Below are 21,532 nucleotides of genomic sequence, written 5' to 3'. Positions count from 1 at the left end.
TCATTTGAGATTCCTTCTTCTCAGATGATCCTAGCTTGTGTCAAGTTGACAGAAGACTAAACAACACACAGTAGTGCTCATCAGTGGCTTGCACCCCATTTCCACAGACCAGTGCTATGCTTTGTGACCATGAAGCATTGTATAAGTGTTAGTTCTAGCCTGGACATGTGTAGAAGATGTCATTGCGTAGGTTGGGATTCTGTTTTCACCTAAAGTTTATTAACATTCACTACATTTTTAATGTAAGAATTTCTGTGGACATCTTGGTGTTTTCCTCCTGATGTATAGTAGGGGAGAAAGAATTCATTTACGTGGAACAAACTTGAGTGTACCGAATCACAGTGATGCGAGCACTGTGTCCTGCAGTAGAGCAGAATTCTTCTGGCTATCCACCACAGATAGAGTGCAAATCAATTCAGTTAGAAAACTAGGCGTCTTATGAGTATGGAAAGGTAGTGGGTTTCCTGAATTGCCGCACTTGGAACGCTGTCTTCCTATCGCTCTCTTTCTCTCAAACTTACATCTTTCTTGTTGGCAAAATTTTCTTCTCAGATCTCCTGTCCCCATGTGTCAGAAACACAGGACTTTGGCCTGCTGTCTGTCTTCTTTGCTGTATGCCAGGATTCAGTCTGACTTACTTTCTGGTTTTCAGAGCACCTGTTGGCCTAGCTTCATTTTAGATAATGGTCTGAGCAGGGCTGGGGCAGCTCCAACTCCAGCCACAGAGAGTGCTTTTGAACGCTTAAAGAAAATGTGAACTGTGTCTACTGTTTCAGCTGTGACTTGTCTCCAAAGGTTTGTGTGCCGAAAGACTGGTCCCCAGTATTGCACCAGGAGAGCAGTGGACCGTTTAAGAAGTGGGCTTAGTGTAAAGAAACTAGGCCGTGAGGGTTCCAAGCTCTTGAATGGATTAACGTTTTTTGGTAGTGGCTCCTGGGTGTGAACTCATGCTGGGCCTGTTGGTATAAGTCTATTATCCTAGTTACTCAGGAAGCTTGGACAAGAAGATCCCAAGTTCAAGGCCTGCCTTGGTTACAGAGTGAGTTCAAAGTTAGCCTGAATAGCTTAGCAAGATACTTTTTCAAAATAAAAATAAAATAAAATAAAATAAAAAGATGGCTAGGGATACAGTTTTATGATACAGTAACCCTAGGTTTAATTCCCATAACACAAAAGGTAGGTTTATTCCTGTAAGGCGTTATCAAGATCAGGCCTTGACTTTCCTGGTTCCCTGTCAAGCTAACGTCCCTTTTGTGTTCTGGTTCCTTAACACTTATCTTCCATGCTGTAATGTAGCATGGAGCCTTCGCCAACTGTACCGTACTGTTTGGTCCTTCTGGTCACCAGAATTGTAAGCCTTATAACCTCTTTAAAAGGACCTCAACCCACATCCTTTATTATGGCAACATAAAACATGCCAGGACCACAGTGGTAGCGAACACGCACAGCCAAAAAGTCCACTGGAAAACTTCATTCAGACAAGAGCAAATGATGGCTCAAAGGAGTTCTGTGTTCTGCCCAGGTTCAAACTTCTAGACTTTGATGCTCAGGTCTCTTTAAAGCCCAGATTTTAAACTAATATGCCAAGAGAACTCTAGTAAATTGGGTTGTGTTGGCTTGAATTTGATGGAGTTAGCTCTTGCCCCACCCCCATTAGATTACTTCCCATTGAACCTGATGGTGGGACTGCAGATGAAGGAACTGGCCCCTGGTAACAGCGGGACTGGGACTGGGTACCACTGGGCCCTGCAACCTTGTAGCCAAAGCCTGGGAGGAAATGGGCAAGTAATCAGTTATTGTATTTCAACTGCTGAGCTTCAGATGTTGCTAGAACTACATATATGTATGTGTATGTACGATTTCCACCATCACATGGTTCCCTGTGGTCCACAGTTCACAGGCATGGTAGTTGTAGCAACAGAGGTAAGCATCATATTCTGTCCTCCACAAACAATATGTGGTCTAAAGGGAAATTCTTGTAGAGTGCTGGCTCATACATCACTCAAAAGGGAGAGTCTGGAGGACATGAAGCTCCCTTTCTGGTCAAAAATAAAAACAAAATTCAAACTAATATGATTTAAAAAGGCAAAAAAAAATCTGTTTTCTTCCATCCCAGAGAAATACAAGATTACAGTACGTGGCGGCTTTGTTGGGTGAATCCTTTGTAAAAATGCTGAGTCTGACCTGAAACTTCTCAGGAAAGCCTCCCTCTGTACATAGCTCCATGGTCTTCACCAGTACAGGATGAAGGCCGTGGCTGTGAGGTACTAAATCAGAGCTTTTCCTAAAGATGCTTCACTGACTTCCCTTGGAAGTTGTTCACTTATTTCCCGGGTCAGACAAGTGTACTAACGTGGCCCTGCCATGGCAGAGTAAGCAGTCTGCAATGGGCAGGTGCACACGTAGACCGGCAGTTTCAGTGTGGTGTGCTGGGATTTGTTAGAAGATGCACAGTGTTCTATGGGACCTCAGGGGATTCTCTGTATTCTAGCTCTGGGATCTTAAGGATTCCCTGGGGAAGGGCTGTCCATGCAGAGACTTGAAGAGCAGGCTGGACTTGGGCTAGTGGGAGATCTAGGGATGTCAAATGTCTGGACTTAAGGACTGAGGTAGAGATACTTGCGAGGTGACTTAGGGTAAAGGCACTTTGGGGCCAAGCTTACTGACTTGGGTCCAATCTTTGGGCCCACATGGTAGAAGGAAAGAAACAACTTCCTTAAGTTGTATGCACACACACACACACACTCACACACACACAAGCAATAAAATGTAATAACAATAATAAAAAGATGGCAGCAAGGTGAAGGAAGAAGTCCGAGTTCAGAGGCGGAAGCCGCAGGTCCTGGAGTGTTAGGTGCACACTGTGTTAAATACCTGGAGCAGTGGTTCTCAGTCTTCCTAACGCTGTGACCCTTTAACAGTTCCTCCTGGTGTGGTGACCCCAACCATAAAATTATTTTCATTGCTCATTCTTAACTGTAATTTTGATACTGTTATGAATCATAATGTGAATATCTGTGTTTTCTGGTGGTCTTAGGTGACCTCTGTGAAAGGGTCATTGGGCCTCCAAAGGGGTCACAATCCCATAGGTTGAGAACTGCTGATCTAGATAGAGGGCTGAGTCCTTGTCTTTTTTTTTTTTTTTTTTTTTTGCTGTGATGGACGCATCACACTGTGGTAAAGAGACACCAAGGCCAGGCAACTTATAAAAGAAAACATATTTATTGGGGTTTGCTTACAGTTTCAGAGGGTTAGTCCATGATCACCATGGCAGGGAGCATGGTGGCAGGCAGTCAGGAATGGTACTGGAGAAGTAGCTAAGAGGTTATATCCTGATTTGTAGTCAGCAGGCACAGAGAGAGAGAGAGAGAAAGAGAGAGGTGGGGGGGGGTGTTTGAGCCTGATGTGGACTTTTGAAACTTCAAAGCTCAATCCCAATGACTCATCTCCTACAGAAAGGCCATGCCTCCTAGTCCTTCCTAAACAGGTCTACCAGCTGGGGACTAAGCATTCAGATATATGAGCCTATAGTGGCCATTATCTTTCAAGTCACCACAGGGAGGAAAGGGTTTATTTCATCTTGGGGGAGTGTGCTTACTGGCTTGATCCCCCTGGCCTGCTCAGTTTGTTTTCTTATACCATCCAGGGCCACCTACCCAGGGGTGGCAGCCCCGACAGTGAGCTAAGCCCTCCCACGTCAATCCCTAATCAAGAAAATGCCCTGTGGACTTTCACAGGTCAGTCATATGGAGGTATTTTCTCAATTGAGATTCCTTCTTTTCAAATGACCCTAGCTTGTGTCAAGTTGACACAGAAACCAGCCAGCACAGTCTTATAATTGGATTTGCATTTTAGATGTGAACCAATTTGCTCACTCTTCTGACTCATTCTCTTATCTCTAGATTGAAAGGGATCTCCTGCCCTCCGCAGCTCCTTCCTCCTTTACCATTCTGCACACGTCGTCTGTGGCTGTAGAAACCTTAAACGCATGCTAGCTTCCAGATCTCTAACCAGGGTGGGGATGGGCGCATGTGGTGTGGGGACGGGAGTGGACAGGGACAAGAAGCTGAATGGATGCTGTATCTTTCCCACTAGAAGTTAGTCAATGGGAAGGTGGCAGGTGTCTCCATGAGTCACCGGACAAGGAGCCGGTGGGTAGCTTTAGCCTCTTGAGAAGCAGGTGGAGTACATCTAGCTCCGCTTCTGGCATGGGTTAAGTGTAAAATACTGTGTGCTGAAGTATTTAATGATAGATAATATGAAGCCTGAAATGTACTTTAAATTATTCTGGAGGGGTGGGGTGGGGCTACAGCTTAGTGGCCTAGCGTACGTGAGGCTGGGGATTGATTCCCAGCCTTGCAAGTAGAAGGCAAAGTATACAAATGAATGCGTGATGGATAAAGTTGGGTTACACAGATGAGAGAAGATTATGTCTTGGTATTGGCAGTGTTGAGTTGTGGGTACAAAGGAATTGACTACATAATTTAATCAACTTTTATGTGTGCTTGATAACTTCTATAATAAAATGTGAAAAATAAAATAGTAAAATAGAAATGTGTCCCTCTCAATTACCTAAATTTCTCATTTATTTATCTATTTTTTTTATACAAATAGAGAATGAATCAGACTTTGACTTGGCCAGATAGTTTTTAAACTATTTTTCTGTAAACAGCAGCAAACTATTTTAAGTTACATTATCCACATGCACGGCTTCAAGTGTTCTAGACTACACTGAAATTACATAGGTAGATCAAAGAAATATAATTCTGTACAAAGGAAGGGCACCGACTAGGGGAGGCGCTGGTGACATGAACCAGGCCTGCAGTTCTGTCCTGAAGGAGTCTTTGGGTAACACATGAATCACTGGCCTTGGAGTCAGGTGTAGTAGACACAGCTGTGTACTTGCTGAAGTGCAGCAGATAACGCCACAGCCAGGCACCAACTATGGTGTCCTTTGTTTCCTTGATGTCAAAGCTCTTTATGTCCTTGATGTCACACAATTTGAATAGCTGCTTTATTACTTAGATAAAACGATTTTATGAGTGAGCTAACAGAGTCTTAAGTTATAAAACTTGTCTCTGACCATATGGATTTGAAATTCCCAGTAACTGTTGTGAATGAAGCATTGAGAGTCAGCGGTTTGGTGGAACGTTACATCCCTTTGGGGACTAGAACGGTTGCATGTAGCGGGACAAAGCAAACGAGTGGTTCACTACAGGTGATTTCTTTCTTTCTTTCCTTTAATTAATCTGGAGATAATTATCACATGACTGCCATGGATTGCTGGGGCTCAGGGTCCTTATGTCTTTTGTTTCACAAAGCCTTTTATCCTAAAACCCACGTCATGGTTTAAGACGCCTGTGGAAGCTTAAGTGTCCAACCAGAAGGAAAAGCAAAAGATAAGAAGCAGGATGCTATGCCTTCATTAGTTTTTAAGGACCAATGCCAGAAACTCTTCACATGGCTTCTTTCTATATTACAGAGGCTACGGCTTAGCTCTGTGCGTACGTCTAGCAGATTGAAGAGAGCTACATGAGGCAGGTCCAAACCATGAGAGGCAAATGAAACATACGTTCTCTATACTAGACGGTTGGTTAGACACTGAATCTAGAATTGAATTGTGTTTCTTTCTATCCTCAGCTTCTTCTGAGTCTTCTTCACACTCTAATATCTACTGAAGACAGGTGTAGACATAGCCTCCAACCTGTGCTGGCACGCTGCACTCATCGTCCAGGACTCTTTCAGAATTGCTTCCTGCTTTTTAACGGCATCATTTTCTCTATCGCTAGCTCTTATGTTTCAATCCTTCTTTTGCATACAACACTTTCTTAGACCGCTGGTTTCACCATGTGGTTCTGAATCTTGATCCCCACGGATTACTACTGCAATGGTAACACAGACGTATTGTCATGCCATGAACATTTTCTTGGAAAGTCGAAGACATGCCAAATATCCAGGCCAGCCAGTTATATGATGTTATAGCTACATGTTGGGGTGACAGCTGTCGGGGTCCAACCTTGATAGGTTCATATGTTCCAGGGTAGGGGTGTGTGGGTTAGAAATGCTAGGCAAGGAGAACAGAGATAAGAAAGAAACACAGAGACATAGAATAGTACCGGGAGGGCAGCCTCGTGAATCCTGAATACCCAATCCACCCATGTTTATTTTCCATATACCTTATATACCCTAATCCAAAAAAGTGGGGGGTGGGGGAAAGAAGGCAGAAGGCTACTTTAACATGACCCAAAGGATAAATAGAACAATTACTTGCTTCAATACCTGAGACATCAAGCCACTATTTCCAGAATAGCATTCTGGTGTTTTAGGCAGGACATGCAGCGACAATACCTTAGACCAAATATGCTTTAAGTAGTCACTCCCTGGGTCAAAGCACCTGTCTTATCCTTGAAGGAGCAGGAAGAGGCTTGAATTCTCTGACCTTTGGGGGTGGATTCACCTGTATGGGCCGTCTTAATATCCAAAACACCAAGTAACAACACCCTAGGTCAGACTTCTTGTTAATAACTTTGAAAGAGCAAGAGCAGGCCTAAATCCTCTGACCTTCAGTCAAGTTGGAGTGGACCCGCTTCTGTGGGCCCCCGCAATATAAATTAAGACCCTGTCAAAAACAAAACCCAAACCAAAACAAAATGGATAAATACTAGGAAGAGATGTTGGTAACTATGTGTTAAATAAGTGAGCTCATTAAGGAAATACAGGGTGTATTGTTCTGCAGGCTAAAGATAATCCCCAAATAATGTTTTGCCTTTTCATTTACTTAATATGTAGCAGGCACCATACAGGGCTTGGTAAAATGTGATTGTCTATATGTAACTGTCAGAGTTGCATAAAATACTTGCATGAGGCCTTGACAGTATCAGGCTAATACATAGTTAAGAATGCTATGAAAATTCTAGGGCATTTTAACATATAAACATGTATAAAATCTCAAAGCATCTTAAAACTGACAGGCCATATTTGCGTCTGTAGCATGCTTTCCTTCTGGATGCTGTGACTTCACATGGCTTCTTAGCTTTGATAAAATGCAACGTGTGGAAGGCTTCCTCTTAATTATGTGCTTTCATGCGTCTTTCAGGGTCTTTAAAGTTAGGCTTATTTGTCTGTGCCCGTGGGGTAGGGGTGTGTGATGTCAGAGAGCGACTCAACGGGAGTCTGTTCTTTCCTTCTTCCATGTGGGTTCTGGGGACGGAACTCAGGTCGTCAGGCTTGGTGGCAATTGTCCCAATGCCTAATTTCTTGCATCTGACTTGTCTCATCCTGTGAGAGGAAAAAGAGTGTGGCCGAGAGTCCACGCCAGGTCATAGAAAACTTGTATATATGTACGTTTGGACAGCCCTCAAGCACAGGTTCCTTCAAGTCAATGGCTTTTCTCCATGTCTCTTTAATCTCTGTGGTTTCAAACTTGTCGCCATCTTCCTGCATCTGTGTCCTATGTGCTGGAGAAACAGGCATGCACCACCAAGCCTGTCTCAAGCTTTACTTTTTATTTTTTTTAATTTTATTTTTTTAAATATTTATTATGTATACTACATTCTGTCTCCAAATATGCCTGCAGGCCAGAAGAGGGCACCAGATCTCATTACAGATGGCTGTGAGCCACCATGTGGTTGCTGGGAATTGAATTCAGGACTTCTAGAAGAGCAGTCAGTGCTCTTAACCTCTGAGCCATTGCTCCAGCCCTGCTTTTTATTTTTAAAAATTTATTTATCTGAAATAAAGTCACCTAGCCCAGCTTTGACCTTTCTATCCTGTCCCAGCCTTTTATGTGCTGGCATTCTGAGTGTGGGCCACCATACCCCATTTACTTTACAAAAAATAATCTTTATTTTAAGTAGTTTTAATTTACAATGACCAAGAGAGTATGGGGTGGGCTAGGAGTTTGCTTTTGATGAGAATAAAAGCATTTCCCTTCTAGTCATCTCCTTCCCCATTTGGGTTTTTGAGAGAGTTCCTCTCTGTTGCCCAGACTGTCCTGGACCTGGCTTTGTAGAACACACCGGCCTCCAACTCAGATTTGCTTGCCTCTGCCTCCACAGCACTGGGATCAAAGGCATGCACCATCACCATGTAGTTCTTCTAATGAATTTTGAATTGAACTAAAGGGTAACCAAGCATCAGTTTTTAGGTGTATGAGCCAAAGCATTCTTTGAACCAGTCGTTTATAAAGCAAGCGTGCAGATGGGGAAGCTGTATCAATCAGAACATTTCAGGCTTCACTGAGCAGAGGCAGCCACATGGACAGGAAAGCCAGGGCAATTCCTTGTTCACTAGTCACCCTGAGAAAGGAACGCCAGATAAGTGTGGTGACCCCATTGGCTTGAAGTATCACACTTAGAGTGGAGTTGCCACTGTAGTCTTGTGCAGTGGCCAAATGTGACCAGAAAATTTGACATTTGAGTCCTGATATCTGTGTGAACTTAGGTGAGAGACATAGGAACTCCGAGTTTGCTTAAAAGTGAGCTAGCATTTGCAGGGTTGTCTGGTGTGTGAGAGTTGAGCAAGGAAGGGAACCTAAAAATGGGAAATAACTAATGAGTTACCTTTATTCACACTAGATCTTGAAGGGAGCACAGGTTTCAGAATGAGTTGTCTTGGGAAAAAAATGCCCTACTTGAAAAATTGATCTTGTTTTCCAGGAGACCCAGCTCTTGGTCAGGCACCAAAAGCAGACATCTTCACTCCCAAGTAATGTTGGGGGAGGTTGCTTGTTTGTTTCCCGCCTGCTCAGTCCCCAGAAATAATCACACAGAAACTATATTATTTGCAATACTGTTTGGCCAATAGCTTAAGCATATTGCTAGCTAACTCTTACATCGTAATTTAACCCATCTCCATTATTCTGTGTACCGCCACATGGCTGTGGCTTACTGGGTGAAGTCTGTTCATTCAGCAGGGCTATATGGCCTCTCCTTGACTCCACCTCCTTTCTCACAGCATTCAGTTTAGTTTTCCCCACCTAGGTAGAGTAGAGCTACTCTACCGTATCAGGCCAAGCCAGTTTCTTTATTAACCCATGGTATTCACAGCATACAGAGGGGAATCCCACATCAAAGTAATGTTATGTAAGAATTTCCTTGGATTGGTGATGCTATGGTGCCCTCACAGTTTTCCAGCACTCTGCCTGCTTGCTCTTGTGTGTTGTCGTATGTAACTCTCGGCAGCTGCTCTGAGTCACACCTGTGATTCTTTGCTGGAACCTTGATCTTCTGGGGCATAGCAAATGGGAACGCTTGAATGATTGGAATTTCCCCTCTGGACATCGCTTGGAGGAGGAGAGGGAAATGTCAAGTCAAGTTGTGAGAAGATAGGAAATTTGAACACAAGTATCCCCTGAAAATCTGAACCTTCGGTTTTACTGCCAGAAGGAGAATGAATTGGGTCCACCTTGATGTCGAAGAACAGAGAGGAAAGATTCCCAGCCTGGTCCCTTTTCTTCTTGGCTGTGGTTCGCTCAAAGATGTAGATTTTGTCATTGGTCTTGGTCCTTCAGGTGAGACTTTGACACTACAGGTCTCAGGTCCAAATGCCAGTGAGGGCTGGCGGGAACTAGGACAGTAGGCTGGGAATGGTGGTGGGATGTGGCACTCAAACTAGATCCTGGGAGCCTTCTGAGAAGCCACATAAACTGAAAGGTTCTCTTTTCTAAAGTCCAGACAAACCAAACGCGTCTAGGATACAGCTAGGACCTGCCCAGCTCAGTGCTTCAGTTGTGTGTGTTCACAGGTCAGGTCCCGTAAGGAGACAGCCTGCTTAAGACTCTGAGCTGTGCTGCCGCGAAGCTTTAGTGCTGTTCATTGATTTACGTTGGTCGCAGCAGAAAACCAAGGGGCCGGGTTTCAGAGACCCGACTGTATAACATAAAGAGCACACCAGGAACGCGACCCCCATTTACCCTCCATTTTCTAAGAATTCTTTGCTATCCAGTTGTTCAGAAGAACCCAGATGTCACAGTGTCACCGTTGTCAGAGTTAGGAACACCGGCACTGCTCAGCAGTAGAGGTTGTGGTCATCAGAGGGACAGACAGACATTTGCCATCAGAGCCTATGGTGAGGAGTGCATCTGTATCATTACGGAGTGTACAAACACACACACACCACCTTAAACAGTATTTTAAGAGACATCATTTCCCACATTCCAAAAACTAATTTCTTAAAACTTATTTCCCATTGGTGAAAATAATAGCGTGAACTACTGTTTATTTTACAATCTATCACTAGGCCACAATATGAATAGTTTTTGTTTTTTTAAAAGATATCATTGGACTCGGGCCAGGGATACGGCTCAGTGGTTAAAATACTTGCCTGAATTTGTATCTCCAAAACCCACACAAAATGCCCAGTGGGAAAGGCAGCGCCCTTGTGATCCCAGCCTCTGTGACAGAGATGGAGGATCCCCAGAACAACGCGGCTAGCAAAACTAGCTGTATTTGTGAGCTCTGGGTTTGGTTGAGGGACCCTGCATCAACCAATTGCATGGAAGAGTGAGCTGGGATGATTCCTGACGTCAGCCTTGCATCTCTGCATGTACACCCTACACATCTGTGCCCACATGTATGCAAACACATGCACGAGCACACTACACACACAGATGCAAAAAGGAAGGTGATGGTACATTATTTTTGCATGGTCAGTAATTGGTTAATTTAGTAAGCATTTGCTCGCTATTTTTTTTTTTTATTAGTCTGTTTGTTTCAGTGGTATTGGAGATTGAACCCAGGGCCTTATTCGTTTATTAACTGTTCGGGTGCTCTCTGAACGTCATGGAACACAGGGAAAATATGGACTTTCCTTCATAAATACTTCAAATATAATTGGAAAAAGAGGCATGCAAACATGAAAAAACCCAAGGCTGAAAATCACTTTGCACTGTACAAAATGCTTTTTATATTATCATCTATCATAATGATAACAAATCTCTAAGGTGCGGCAGGTTTTAGCTTAATCTTAAAGATAGGAAATTATTTGCGTCTTTGAAAAAGTGATTTAATGAGACATAAAATGCAGTAATAGTTGGAAATAATAGCTATAAGTCATAATATTATAGTAGTAGTAGAAATAATAGGTAATGATAATAGTATTTGTTAAGCATTTCTATGTGGAAAGAATTTATTTAAGGGCTGGAGAAATGACTCACTGGTTAAGGGAGCTTGCTGGTCTTCTAGGGGCCCCAAGTTTGGTTTTCAGCTCCATACTGGGAAGCTTAAACCCATTCCAGCACCAAGGAACCTGTGGTTCTCTTCTGACCTCACATGGCATCTACACATATACCCACATAAAAAAACCTTTTAAAATCTATTTAACTCTCGCTTCAACCTAGTTATAATGGTAGTGTGTTCCTTTTCCATGGGAAAAGTAAAACGGATTAAGTGATTTGGCTAGAGCCTGGGTACCTCGAACTCATTGCTTAGAGGTTTGGTTCCAGAACCTCATTCTTCACCATTGTTCTCAGAAGTGAAAGGGTGTTATGGCCATAGCTTACCTTCACTTGGTAACTTCACTGTCAAATGTGGGTGATTTTGCTGAGGAGAGAACTTTGGTTGGGAGTATGGGGGAAGAGAGAGGATCTCTCAGTATGGACACTCGTCATGAATGAGTAAGATCAACTGAAGAGTCACACTGAGGGGGCAGCCAGTCCTTTGCATCTGTCCCCTATATAAGATATTTTATTCTTGAGATAAAATAGGTTATGGAGCAAGCTGTTACTTTTTCATTAAATATTTATTTATTTATATCAAGGTATGCTATCACTGTGTAGCCCTAATTGGCCTGAAACTCACTATGTAGACCAGGTTGGCCTTACACTAACAGAGATCCACTTGCCTCTTCCTCCCAAATGTTGGAATTAAAGGTGTGTGCAACCACATTTGGCAATTGTATATTTATATCTCTATCTATCTATCTATCTATCTATCTATCTATCTATCTATCTATCTATCTATCTATCTATCACGTGTGTGTGGTGTTTGTGTAGGCCAGAAGTGGGCAGCATCTGATCTCCTGGAGTTGGAGTTATAGACTGTTGTTTTCTGCCCACATGGATGCTGGGAAGGAAACTCCAGTGCTCTGAAAGAGTATCAAGTTCTCTTGAGCGTTAAGCTGTGTGGCCAGCCTCTAAACATCAGCCTTGATCTTGGAAACCAGCAGAGTAGGTGCACATGTTCACCTTGGCTTTCACCAGTACTACCTCCCTCTATGAAGTCCAGGTTCTCATCGTTATTGTGTGTGTGTGTGTGTGTGCGTGCGCGTATGTGCGATCAGTAGTTGATTTTGATTTCCGCTGTGTTTTCTTAAGTGTGATCCACCCAATTTTTTGTTTTTATTTAGACAGGGTTTCTCATTGGCATGGAGTCTCGGGTTTCCTCCTTTCTCCACTTCTTTGGTTTTGGGGTTATAAATTTGAATCACCACATCTGAATGCCTAACTCCCTCCCCACCCCACTCTGGAGCTAGGTCTCAAATGTAGGTGGTCATGCTCAGGAGGAAACCTTTACCAGTGGAACCATCTCTCCATCCCCCACCCCTCACCAAGTTCTCACTAGCAGCACAGGCAACTTTCTAGCCAGTACTTCTCAGGAAAAGAACACTTAGTTTCCTTTTGGCTGTGCTCATGGGAGGAACTCGGATGGCAAAAGCACAGGAGAGAACCATTCGTGAAGACAGAACTGTGTATAACAACAGGAAGCGTTTATGTGCTTAGTATAGATATGCTTAGTGTAGAAATGCTAGACGCTATTTAACTATTTCTTCAGCTACATCATGCTAGTCGTATCCTGCACACTTGGTAGCGCAGGGCAGAAAGATCTCCATGGGGGAAGTGAGCTCTTTAGGAATCTGTTAGGGTTAAGCTGGTGCCTATTCCAAGTTAGTCTTCAACGTTTAGACTTCAGGCTGCTGGCAGTTAATCTAGATAGTGTGGTCCTACTGTGTTCATTGTGTCCCAGTTTTGGAGAAATATTAATAGTTATTCCGATTGATTTAGTCTGTGTTAATTACAAAGCTAAAAAAAATTAGCATGATCTGGCTCAGAGTGTAGCTCAGTGGTGCATCCTTTACTTACCATATTTGAGATTCTGGGTTCCATTCCAGAAAAGAAAAAAAAAGATACTGTCTAGCCCATTCATGTCTTTCTTTAAAATTTCAAACTTGGGCGATAGATACCCAAAAATACAAAGGCATATGTCTCAGTTTTCTTTCACCAGTGTGTTTGCAATTCTGAAGCATAGCAAAAATATCCCAAAGTGCTCCTTTTGAAAATAATAGTTTTCACTCTCAGAAACGGCCATCTCTGAGTTCTCTAAATTTAGTGACTATAAAGCCAGCATCTGCCAACACACACGATGAACATGAGATTTCTCTTCTCCCTGCGGGTCAGTAATGAATTGAGAAAGTGCAGGAAGAGATTATTAAATGCCATCGAGAACTACTTTGTTACTAGATTTTAAAAGTTATTGCTTCAGTGAAGTAACCAAAATAGCTCAAGCTTACAGACTTGCAAGTTTGAAAGTAAAACATTTGTGTCGAAACTCATTTTTTCAGCTTTTCCTGCCACCATTCAAAGTTGTTATAAGCAAGCATTAGCTATGGATACAGTTTCTGGTCATACTCCACCTCAGCAGAAGGGACACACTGGACAGCGAGTGGAAAAAAAAAATGAAGAGATCTAGCATTCAGCTTCCTGGACCTTCCCTGACTCCTCTACCCACAGGATGTGTGGCTGTGTATCTTTAATCAAGAGTTGCCTGTCAAGCCAGTTAATTTATTGTGTTTGGGTCTATGAGAAGCGGGCATGTCCAGGGACTTCAGGTATCAGAGGGTCTGGATGGAAGACTCTGGGTTGCTGTTGTTTGATTTTTGTGTACAGACGTGATCAAAATAGTAACGGCAAGAGAAACCTACGTAATCCAAGAAAACGAGTCAAGTTGGCTTTGAGCCCATGGCACAACACATTGCACACACATGCACTTTTTTTTCTTGTATCACGGGAAACAGTCAAAGTGATTTTTAAAAAGGATTTCATTTCACTTTATCCAAGTACCAGGAGAGAAAAATAATACTCTTAAGTCAACATTTTTATCTAGACTTTCACCTGAGCTGAGGCGGGAGTCCTCTGAAACACTATCAGGTGAAAACAAACAGTGGGAGATTGTATCTTGAGACTGAACAGAGTTCCTATCTAGATCGTGGAGATCCGAAACTCCCATGATGCTGGGGGCCTCTTGAAGAATACAAAAATCACACGTGGACATTTATATAGCCTTGTAGAGCCTTCCTCCACCTTAATTAACTTTGTGTCAGATCCCTGCTGACAATGCCATTTCCCCCTTGTCTACAACTATGAAAGAAAAACAAGGTTACGGGATGGAAAGGAAATCTGGTATATTTTCCTTCCCAGAAATCCCTCAAGTCAGCTGAGTCTTTTCTCTCCCTCCGTTCCAAGTTAAAGAGTAACAGACCTAGAAGCGCCCATGACTTAACACACCCTTCCCGACTATCCCCTCAACAAATAGTTGCTGGACAGATCTGGCCCTAGCTTCTTGCCACATTCACAGCTAGCTCTCTCATGTCCTCAGCTCATCCCGTGCCAGGAACGTGCAGAGAGGCCGCTCTGCTCTGAGTACACAAATGGTCTGCCATCAACACGATTCTTTCCCCCCTCCTACTGGAGTTACCAGCCAATCTACCAGGTTGACCACCATCCAGGCGGTTTTCCCTTGCCGAATTCTCCAACAAAGACAAGCTGAGTTACATGAAATGGGCGTGCCTGGCTCTCCCCAACAGTGCCCAGTCTCCAAGGCTCACCAGGCCTGAGACACCTTCCCCCCCTTTTATTTTTCTGAAGCAAGCGCGCGCGCTGACACACCCCTCCCTCCGCGTTGTCGCGGTCCCCTCCCCATTCAGCCCCGCCCCGTTTTCCGCTTTCAGCCTCCCTCCCTTCGACTCTCCCCTCCTTTACTCGCTTCTGTTTATTCCCTCCCCCTCCAGCCACTCCAGGAGCTGCCCCGCCGCTGCCTGGCTACACCTACACTTCCTCGGGCGCTGTCCAGCCTACGGGTGGCCCAGCCGGCTACGCACGCTGTGCCCGGGGCGGCGGCTGCAGAGCCCTTCCCGGTGGCCGCTCCCTCCTTCCCCTCCTCTTCGCGTCATGTCGGGCACTTGATTATTATTATTATTTTTGCATCCCTCTCTGTCCCGCCTTCCCCTCCCCCTTTCCTTTCCCAGGTTATTTTTTTCTTCCCCTTCTTCTCCGGACTTGCCCATGAGCCTCCTCGGGAGCTACCGGAAAAAAACCAGCAGCGATGGTTATGAATCTTTGCAGCTGGTGGACAGTCACGGGGACTCGAGTACGCGGGGCGCGGCGGCTGGCACGCAGAGGGTGACCGCGGGTGCGGCGCGCAGTCCCGCCCGGCATCCTCCGCACCGCGCCAGCACCACGGACAGCTCAGGTAGCAGCCCCGGTGGCGCAGTCTTCCGGGCCCCCCATGGGTCCCCGGCCCAGGCTGGGAGAGGCTGGGTTGTAGGCCACGCCATCTAATACCACAGGGTGTAACGTCTCTAATTTCTTTGGTCCAGGGAGCTAAGAAACGTTAGATCCGTCTGGAGGCTCGGTGACATTAGCAAGCACCTCTTAATCTCCCTAGGCTGCTGAATACACCGGCTGGGGGCGGGGAGACCAGGGGAGGGGAGGGAGCCAGGGGAGGGTTGCTCCGCGAGGCAGGCAAGCCGACTGCTTTCTCCGCCCAGCTACAGGGGCCGAGGTGAAGGAGTGGAGCCTGCCTGGTGCTTTCGCAGCTTGCAGACCGCGTTTATTCCAGCTGTTCTCTTGATGCTGCTGTTATTTCTAATTATGTAAAGCTCTGCTACCTCTAAACGATCTGCTAGGGTTAATGGTTTCTTTCGCCCACGGAAGGCTTTACCTGGGATCAAGAGTCCTGTTAAACAACACAGCTCTTATGCTTTGAAAATGCAATGTGTTTGCTCTGTTTGTTGGCTTTGATCTTATCCGCTGGCACGCTGATAGTTTCTAAGGCTTCTCAGACAGGGGGAAGGAAAGGCTTCTAAACTTTCTTATCTGTGTTTGCAAGTCTCAGAAAGTGTTGTGATGAGTTAGAGACCCCTTAGACGCGGTGAGAGTTAGCGATGTGTGTATCAAAACAGTCATCCAGGAATCCCTGCTGGCCAAAGACTTGTGGAAGCGCTGTTTGTTTACTTTTCCAGGATGGGAACCACAGGGGGCTGGATCTACCTTTGTGACTTTAGTACTGGGCAACTGAGGCTGCTGGGAGCCACACTGGGATGAAACCAAGTTGGATTCTATTTCTTCACTTTCTAAAGAATTGCTTGTGGATTTTAATTGTGTAGTGTCTCTCCGGGGGCTGTCATCTCCCACTTCCCTCATCCCGAAAGTGACATGAAATGCTCTCCACACACAGATGGTCAGCCATGCTGGAGGAAAGAGAGTTGACTATAAGCTCTGGGTTAAACTGAAGAGGGTGCTGTGGGAGGTCCTCTCAGACTTACACATGGCTGTCATTGTTCCTTAGGGGAGGCCGTTTTCCGGGTTTGGGGAGTGATGCTGTGTTTGGTGATTGGAGCTGCGCTTTTCTACATGGAAATTATTCATCTTTTGACTGGACGCGGCCCTCCTTCAATCATTAACAGATTCTTGCACTCAGACCTATAGTCATTTGGGGAAATAATTGAAATGAGCACATTTCCAAACGAGTGTGGAGAAGCCTCACTTCAGGGACAGGAAAAATGAGTTCATGCATTTTCTTTCTCTTTTTTCATAACAAGCTTTGTAGGAGTGGGATTTTGCTTTTTAAAGTACATTACATTATAGGGAAAACCACAGTCTTTTTTTTAATAGAAAAATATATATTTCCTGGGTCCAGTGGTATCCAACTTTACAAGCTTAAACTTTGTGGGAGAATTTAATTGAGAATGCAGCCTGTTGGGCCTCTGGTGGGTTGTCATTTGATAGGGACAGCCATTCTAACACAGAAGGCCTAGTTAGGTCCTGGACCCTTGAGGACTGGCGTTTTCTCCCCCATTAAATGAGGTTTTTCTGGAGGTGGTAAGAACAATGAATTGCCTTGTTAAAGTGTGGAGGTGGGAAGGGAGGTACAGCTATCTCTAAAGTGCTGTTGCCAGGAGCTGATTCTTCAACTTCATCAAACTAGTGCTGTTTCAAAAGCCCCATCCCTCCTTGCAGCTCCCTGCCCCCATGCCATCCCTGTCTGTTCCCTCCTGCATCTGCTTAGGGGAATGCTATGGCTGGGCTGCAGCAGGCTGGTACAACTGACGACTTGATGCATATTTTCAATTGGGAACATAGTTTAGGGTGATAATGTTTGGTTTGGATGAGGGATTAGATTCCGAGAACCGTATTGGTTTCCTCGTGCAACTGTATGTCTTGCCTAATTAGAGTCTTTCTTCTGAGAGATTCAAAGTGTGGCCCGTGCTGTGTAAACATACCCACTTGTTAGAATATTTAATTAAACTCGTAGATCATTTCTAATGTGATAGTCATCTGCCCATTTATCCAGCTGACTGTGTATGATGTGGTGGACTGGATAGGAGGCTCATGGGGCTTTGTTCGAGCAGGAATGGTTTTGAATTGGAACCATGCGTTCATCGTTGTAGAAAATGGGAAGTTTAAGTGCCCTACACATGTGTGACAGTTTATATAGAGCTCTTGGACACTTCCCTTATCTCAGTCTCTAGAATGCTATGAAAGAGCAAGGTAGCAGCCTGTGCCTGCATGCTCTGAGACTGGGGGATGGAACCTCAGGACCCTTGTTACCAGTTGGAAACCCTAGGGTTTAAGCCCACCCCTCACTTCAGAAGGAGCTCCCAGCATGGAGCTTTAGCAGAGGCTCAAAGCAATGTGAGGTTGAGGTTGTAAATTTCCCTTACTCTGCTGTCCCCCCCGCCCCCCCCAATTTTGGCCTGAGGAGGAAGAGGATGATGTTGTTAGAGACTTGTCTAGTGAAAAGGAGTGACTTCGGGATAGCCAGACTCTGCTCTTCTTTTTTCTGTCCTGCAGTTATTGCATTTATTTAATTTTTTTGTGTATGAATAAATGTGTGTATATGTGTATGTGTGTGCGTGCATGTGTGTGCGCATGTGTGTGCATGCACGTGTGTGTGCATGTGTATATGTGTCCATGCACTCCATATGTGGATGTCAGAAAACAGCTCTCAAGAGTCAGTTCTTTCCTTCTACCATGTGGGTCCCAGGGATCAAGCTCAGGTCCTGAGACTTCGTAGCAAGCGTCTTTACCTCCTGCCCCGTCTTGCTGATCCTGTTTAGTTTGGAGATAGGGCCTCCATATATAGCCATGGTTGGTCTAGAAGTCACTGTGTAGACCAGGCTGATCTTGAACTTGCAGTGATCCTCTGGCCCCAGCCTCGTGTTGAGCTTCCAAGCGTGTGGCATCACACCCATTCAGTCTTCTGTCCTCATGGGCTGAGTTTTCCTTCCTTGAACTAAAATGACTTTATGTGTAGGCACTGTGTCAGCTGATTGTTGAAATCAAACCATCTTATCAAAGTAGGTTTCCCATCGGATTTCAAAGGAAAGAGGGACAGCTGTTCTGAGGACGGTAATAACTTTCTAACAGAACAGTTTTCGGAGTGTGGAGTCCAGAGCCGTTTCCTAGCCAGATGTGTCTTAGAGAACTCTCTGCTTTGGCTGGCGGGTGGGGGCTTTTGCCTCATTCAGATTATTGCCTAGAAAGGGCTGACATTTAAGAGTTATCCCATCACGTCCGAAGTACTGGGCTATCCCAGCACACTTCTTATTTTTCTTGTGTATAGTCTGCTTTCCAGGGAGGGTTGAATTCATGAAACACACAAAAGTTCAGACTCCTTAGATCTAAGGCTACTTTGCCAAGTTTATACAGACAGGCCATTTGAAATCTGGACAATCTTAATGAAATTGAAAGGAATAAGGATAATAAGTTTTATGACTTGAATATGAAATGTTTCTCACAGACTCATGTGTTTGACACTTCTGTGGGAGCGTGGGGGGCAGCTTCAGGAGGCACAGCCTGTATGGGGGAAGTGGGTCACCAAGGTGCCTTTCATGTTCCTGCCTCTGGTGTCTCACCTGGGCCTTCTGTCTCCCCCTCTCTGCTTCCTGATTGCCACGGGGAAGGGGCTCTATTCTACCACGTCCTCCTTGCTAGGACAGGCTGAAAGCTATGAGCTCATGAGCCCAGGTGAACTTTTTTCCTTTGAAGTAGTTTCTATCAGATCTTTGGTCATGGTGACACAGAATGGTTGCCCCAGGAAGAATGATAAAATCATTTTTAAATTGAGTATGAGAATGTGTTTGGAAATAAGAACTATCTTTGGAAAATACAATGTTAAGAGTGTTTAAATGTAGTATTCACATCTTGAACTGTGTTTTAGTGGCATGAGACATTGATTTGGGTAACTTTATGCTTCACAGAAATAAATGTACATGGAACAACCCTTTCCTGTTTAATTCCATTTAGGGATTTTATAGTTTGGAGGCAAATTTCACCTCTGTAACTTATTTAATTTGTGGCTAAGTACACACTGGTTATGGAGTAGGTAACGACCAAAATACATTCAGATTTCCAGTGCTGAGGATGCCAGACCTCGTGAACTTGGAAGGAGAATCCTAGGAACTAGACTGTGGATGTGATCTGACTGTGACATCTTCCACCCAGTTGATCGCTGTGGTTGATTGATCCCATCTGACTGGCTAGACGGGCGCCCCCATCCTCCTTCACCTCTCCATGTACATCCTTCTCCAAGTGACATGCTCAGTCAAAGAGGGTGGCTTTCCCTGATAGAGGAGGACCTGTCTTCCGTCAGGGTCAAGGATGTGTAAGTAAGAGCATGCTTCTGGTGGAACCCCCAAACAGGTTCTCAAGGAACTAGACTTTCCGACCATAGCCCTGTAGCCCCAATAGAAAGCTCCCTACCTTCAGAGGAAGTGTCAACAGAGTCCTTTCTGTGTTGGGGGCAAAAGTAACCTTTCTGTTCTTTAGCTACAAACACATTCAATCCTTCTTTAGCATGGCTACGTTGGACAGTTTGAGAGCAGAGACTTCTCTCGGCCTGGTCTCTTCTGGGCCAAAGTACTTTCTTTACCTTTATATTTTCCATTTGATTTCTGGTCATTTTCATGTTATTATTCTAAGATTGGAGAATAATTCACAGTTCTGATCTTCCGCAACAGGTTTTTTTTTTTTTTTTTATCAGTTTTTATTATAAAAGGTTCTGGCGTTCTTGGTCAAACAAAGATTTAAAGAATAGAGAGAAGAAGAAAATGGAATGGAAAATAGCCTGTCCTCTCCGGTGCCTTCGGCTCTCATCTCAGAAATAACCCCTATGGAATGTGTCTGGGGGTGTCTAGCGAGGTAGCTCAGGGGGTGAGAGTTCTTGCCACACCACTCTGATTGATGAGCTGAGTTTAATCCCCAGGACCCAGGTAAAGAGACCAAATTTGGTAGCACACATCTGTAAACACAGCATTTGGGACGCAGGCCAGGTAGCCTGGAGTATGCAATATGGCAGAATCAAGGTGGAAAGAGAGACCCAAATCCTCAAGGTTGTCTTATGACCTCCACATACATGCTATGGCACACACATTCCTGTACTCACACACACACATGCACACGTACACACACACAGTTAAAATTAGAGGTTTCTGAAGGGACATTCAACATATAATGTATGTTTGCATAAAATATATACTATGCATGTATTTATGCATATTAAAATCGTAATAAATGCGAATTCACATTTTATTCCTGTTACATGTGTCTTCAATAATGCTTAATAATAAAATGGATGCGATCCCTGCAAGTGTCATGCTAAAGACTGTCCATGTGGTATTTCTTAATCGTCATAAGAATTATGTAAGGGGGAAAAGACAATAAACGCTGCCAAGAATGGAGAAAGAGGAAGCCTTTATAACCACATGGCAGGGATGAAAACTGGAGTCGTTCCTATGGACATCAGTATGGAGGTTCCTCAAAAACCTAACAGCAAAACTACCACATGACCCAGATATGTCACTCCTGGGTGTAGACTATACATCAGCCGGTCACAGAGATGTTTGCATAGCCATGTTATGGCTGCACTCGTCTCGTGTGGCTGTGCATGGATGGGTGCACATGTACTGTACATGTGTGCATGTTTATGTTGTGGCCAAAGAACAGCCTTGGATGTCATTCCTCAGATGCCTTCCACCTTTTGCGGCCGGATCTCTCACTGCCCTAGCTCTTGACTAAGTTTCAGGGAACTATCTGGGGGCGGTAAGGGAACTAGCAAGAGAGGGAGAGGAGTCTTGGGGGCAGGGCGGTGATGAGGGAAAGAAGAATAAGGTATAATATGTAGGTATGAAAGTGTCACAGTGAAATTTATTTCTGTGTTTGCTGATCAAACAACTAATAAGAACTTAGTCAAACTCCAGGACAGTGAGTGACATTAGCTACCTTGCCATTGCATGTACCGCTCTGCCCAGCTTTTTT

At 44.5% G+C, this 21,532-nt stretch overlaps 1 protein-coding gene across 5 annotated transcripts in view; it reads left to right on the top strand.

Annotated features, from left to right (window-relative positions):
- Dnajc6 (DnaJ heat shock protein family (Hsp40) member C6) overlaps positions 1 to 21,532 on the top strand; it is a 151,463-nt gene that overhangs the window by 38,055 nt on the left and 91,876 nt on the right. Inside the window, exon 1 of one of the 5 annotated variants that reach the window (XM_057784110.1) lies at positions 15,025 to 15,464. The exons of the other annotated variants lie outside the window; for them this stretch is intronic. Coding sequence (XP_057640093.1) covers positions 15,278 to 15,464 — 187 coding nt within the window. The 5' untranslated portion in view covers positions 15,025 to 15,277. Of the gene's footprint in view, positions 1 to 15,024; positions 15,465 to 21,532 lie in introns of those variants that run through there. 5 annotated transcript variants of the gene reach the window in all.

The sequence above is a fragment of the Chionomys nivalis genome, chromosome 11, assembly GCF_950005125.1.
Source record: "Chionomys nivalis chromosome 11, mChiNiv1.1, whole genome shotgun sequence".
Taxonomy (NCBI): Eukaryota; Metazoa; Chordata; class Mammalia; order Rodentia; family Cricetidae; genus Chionomys; species Chionomys nivalis.
Note: the sequence above shows the minus strand (reverse complement) of the source record. Positions and strands in the feature narration are given on the sequence as shown.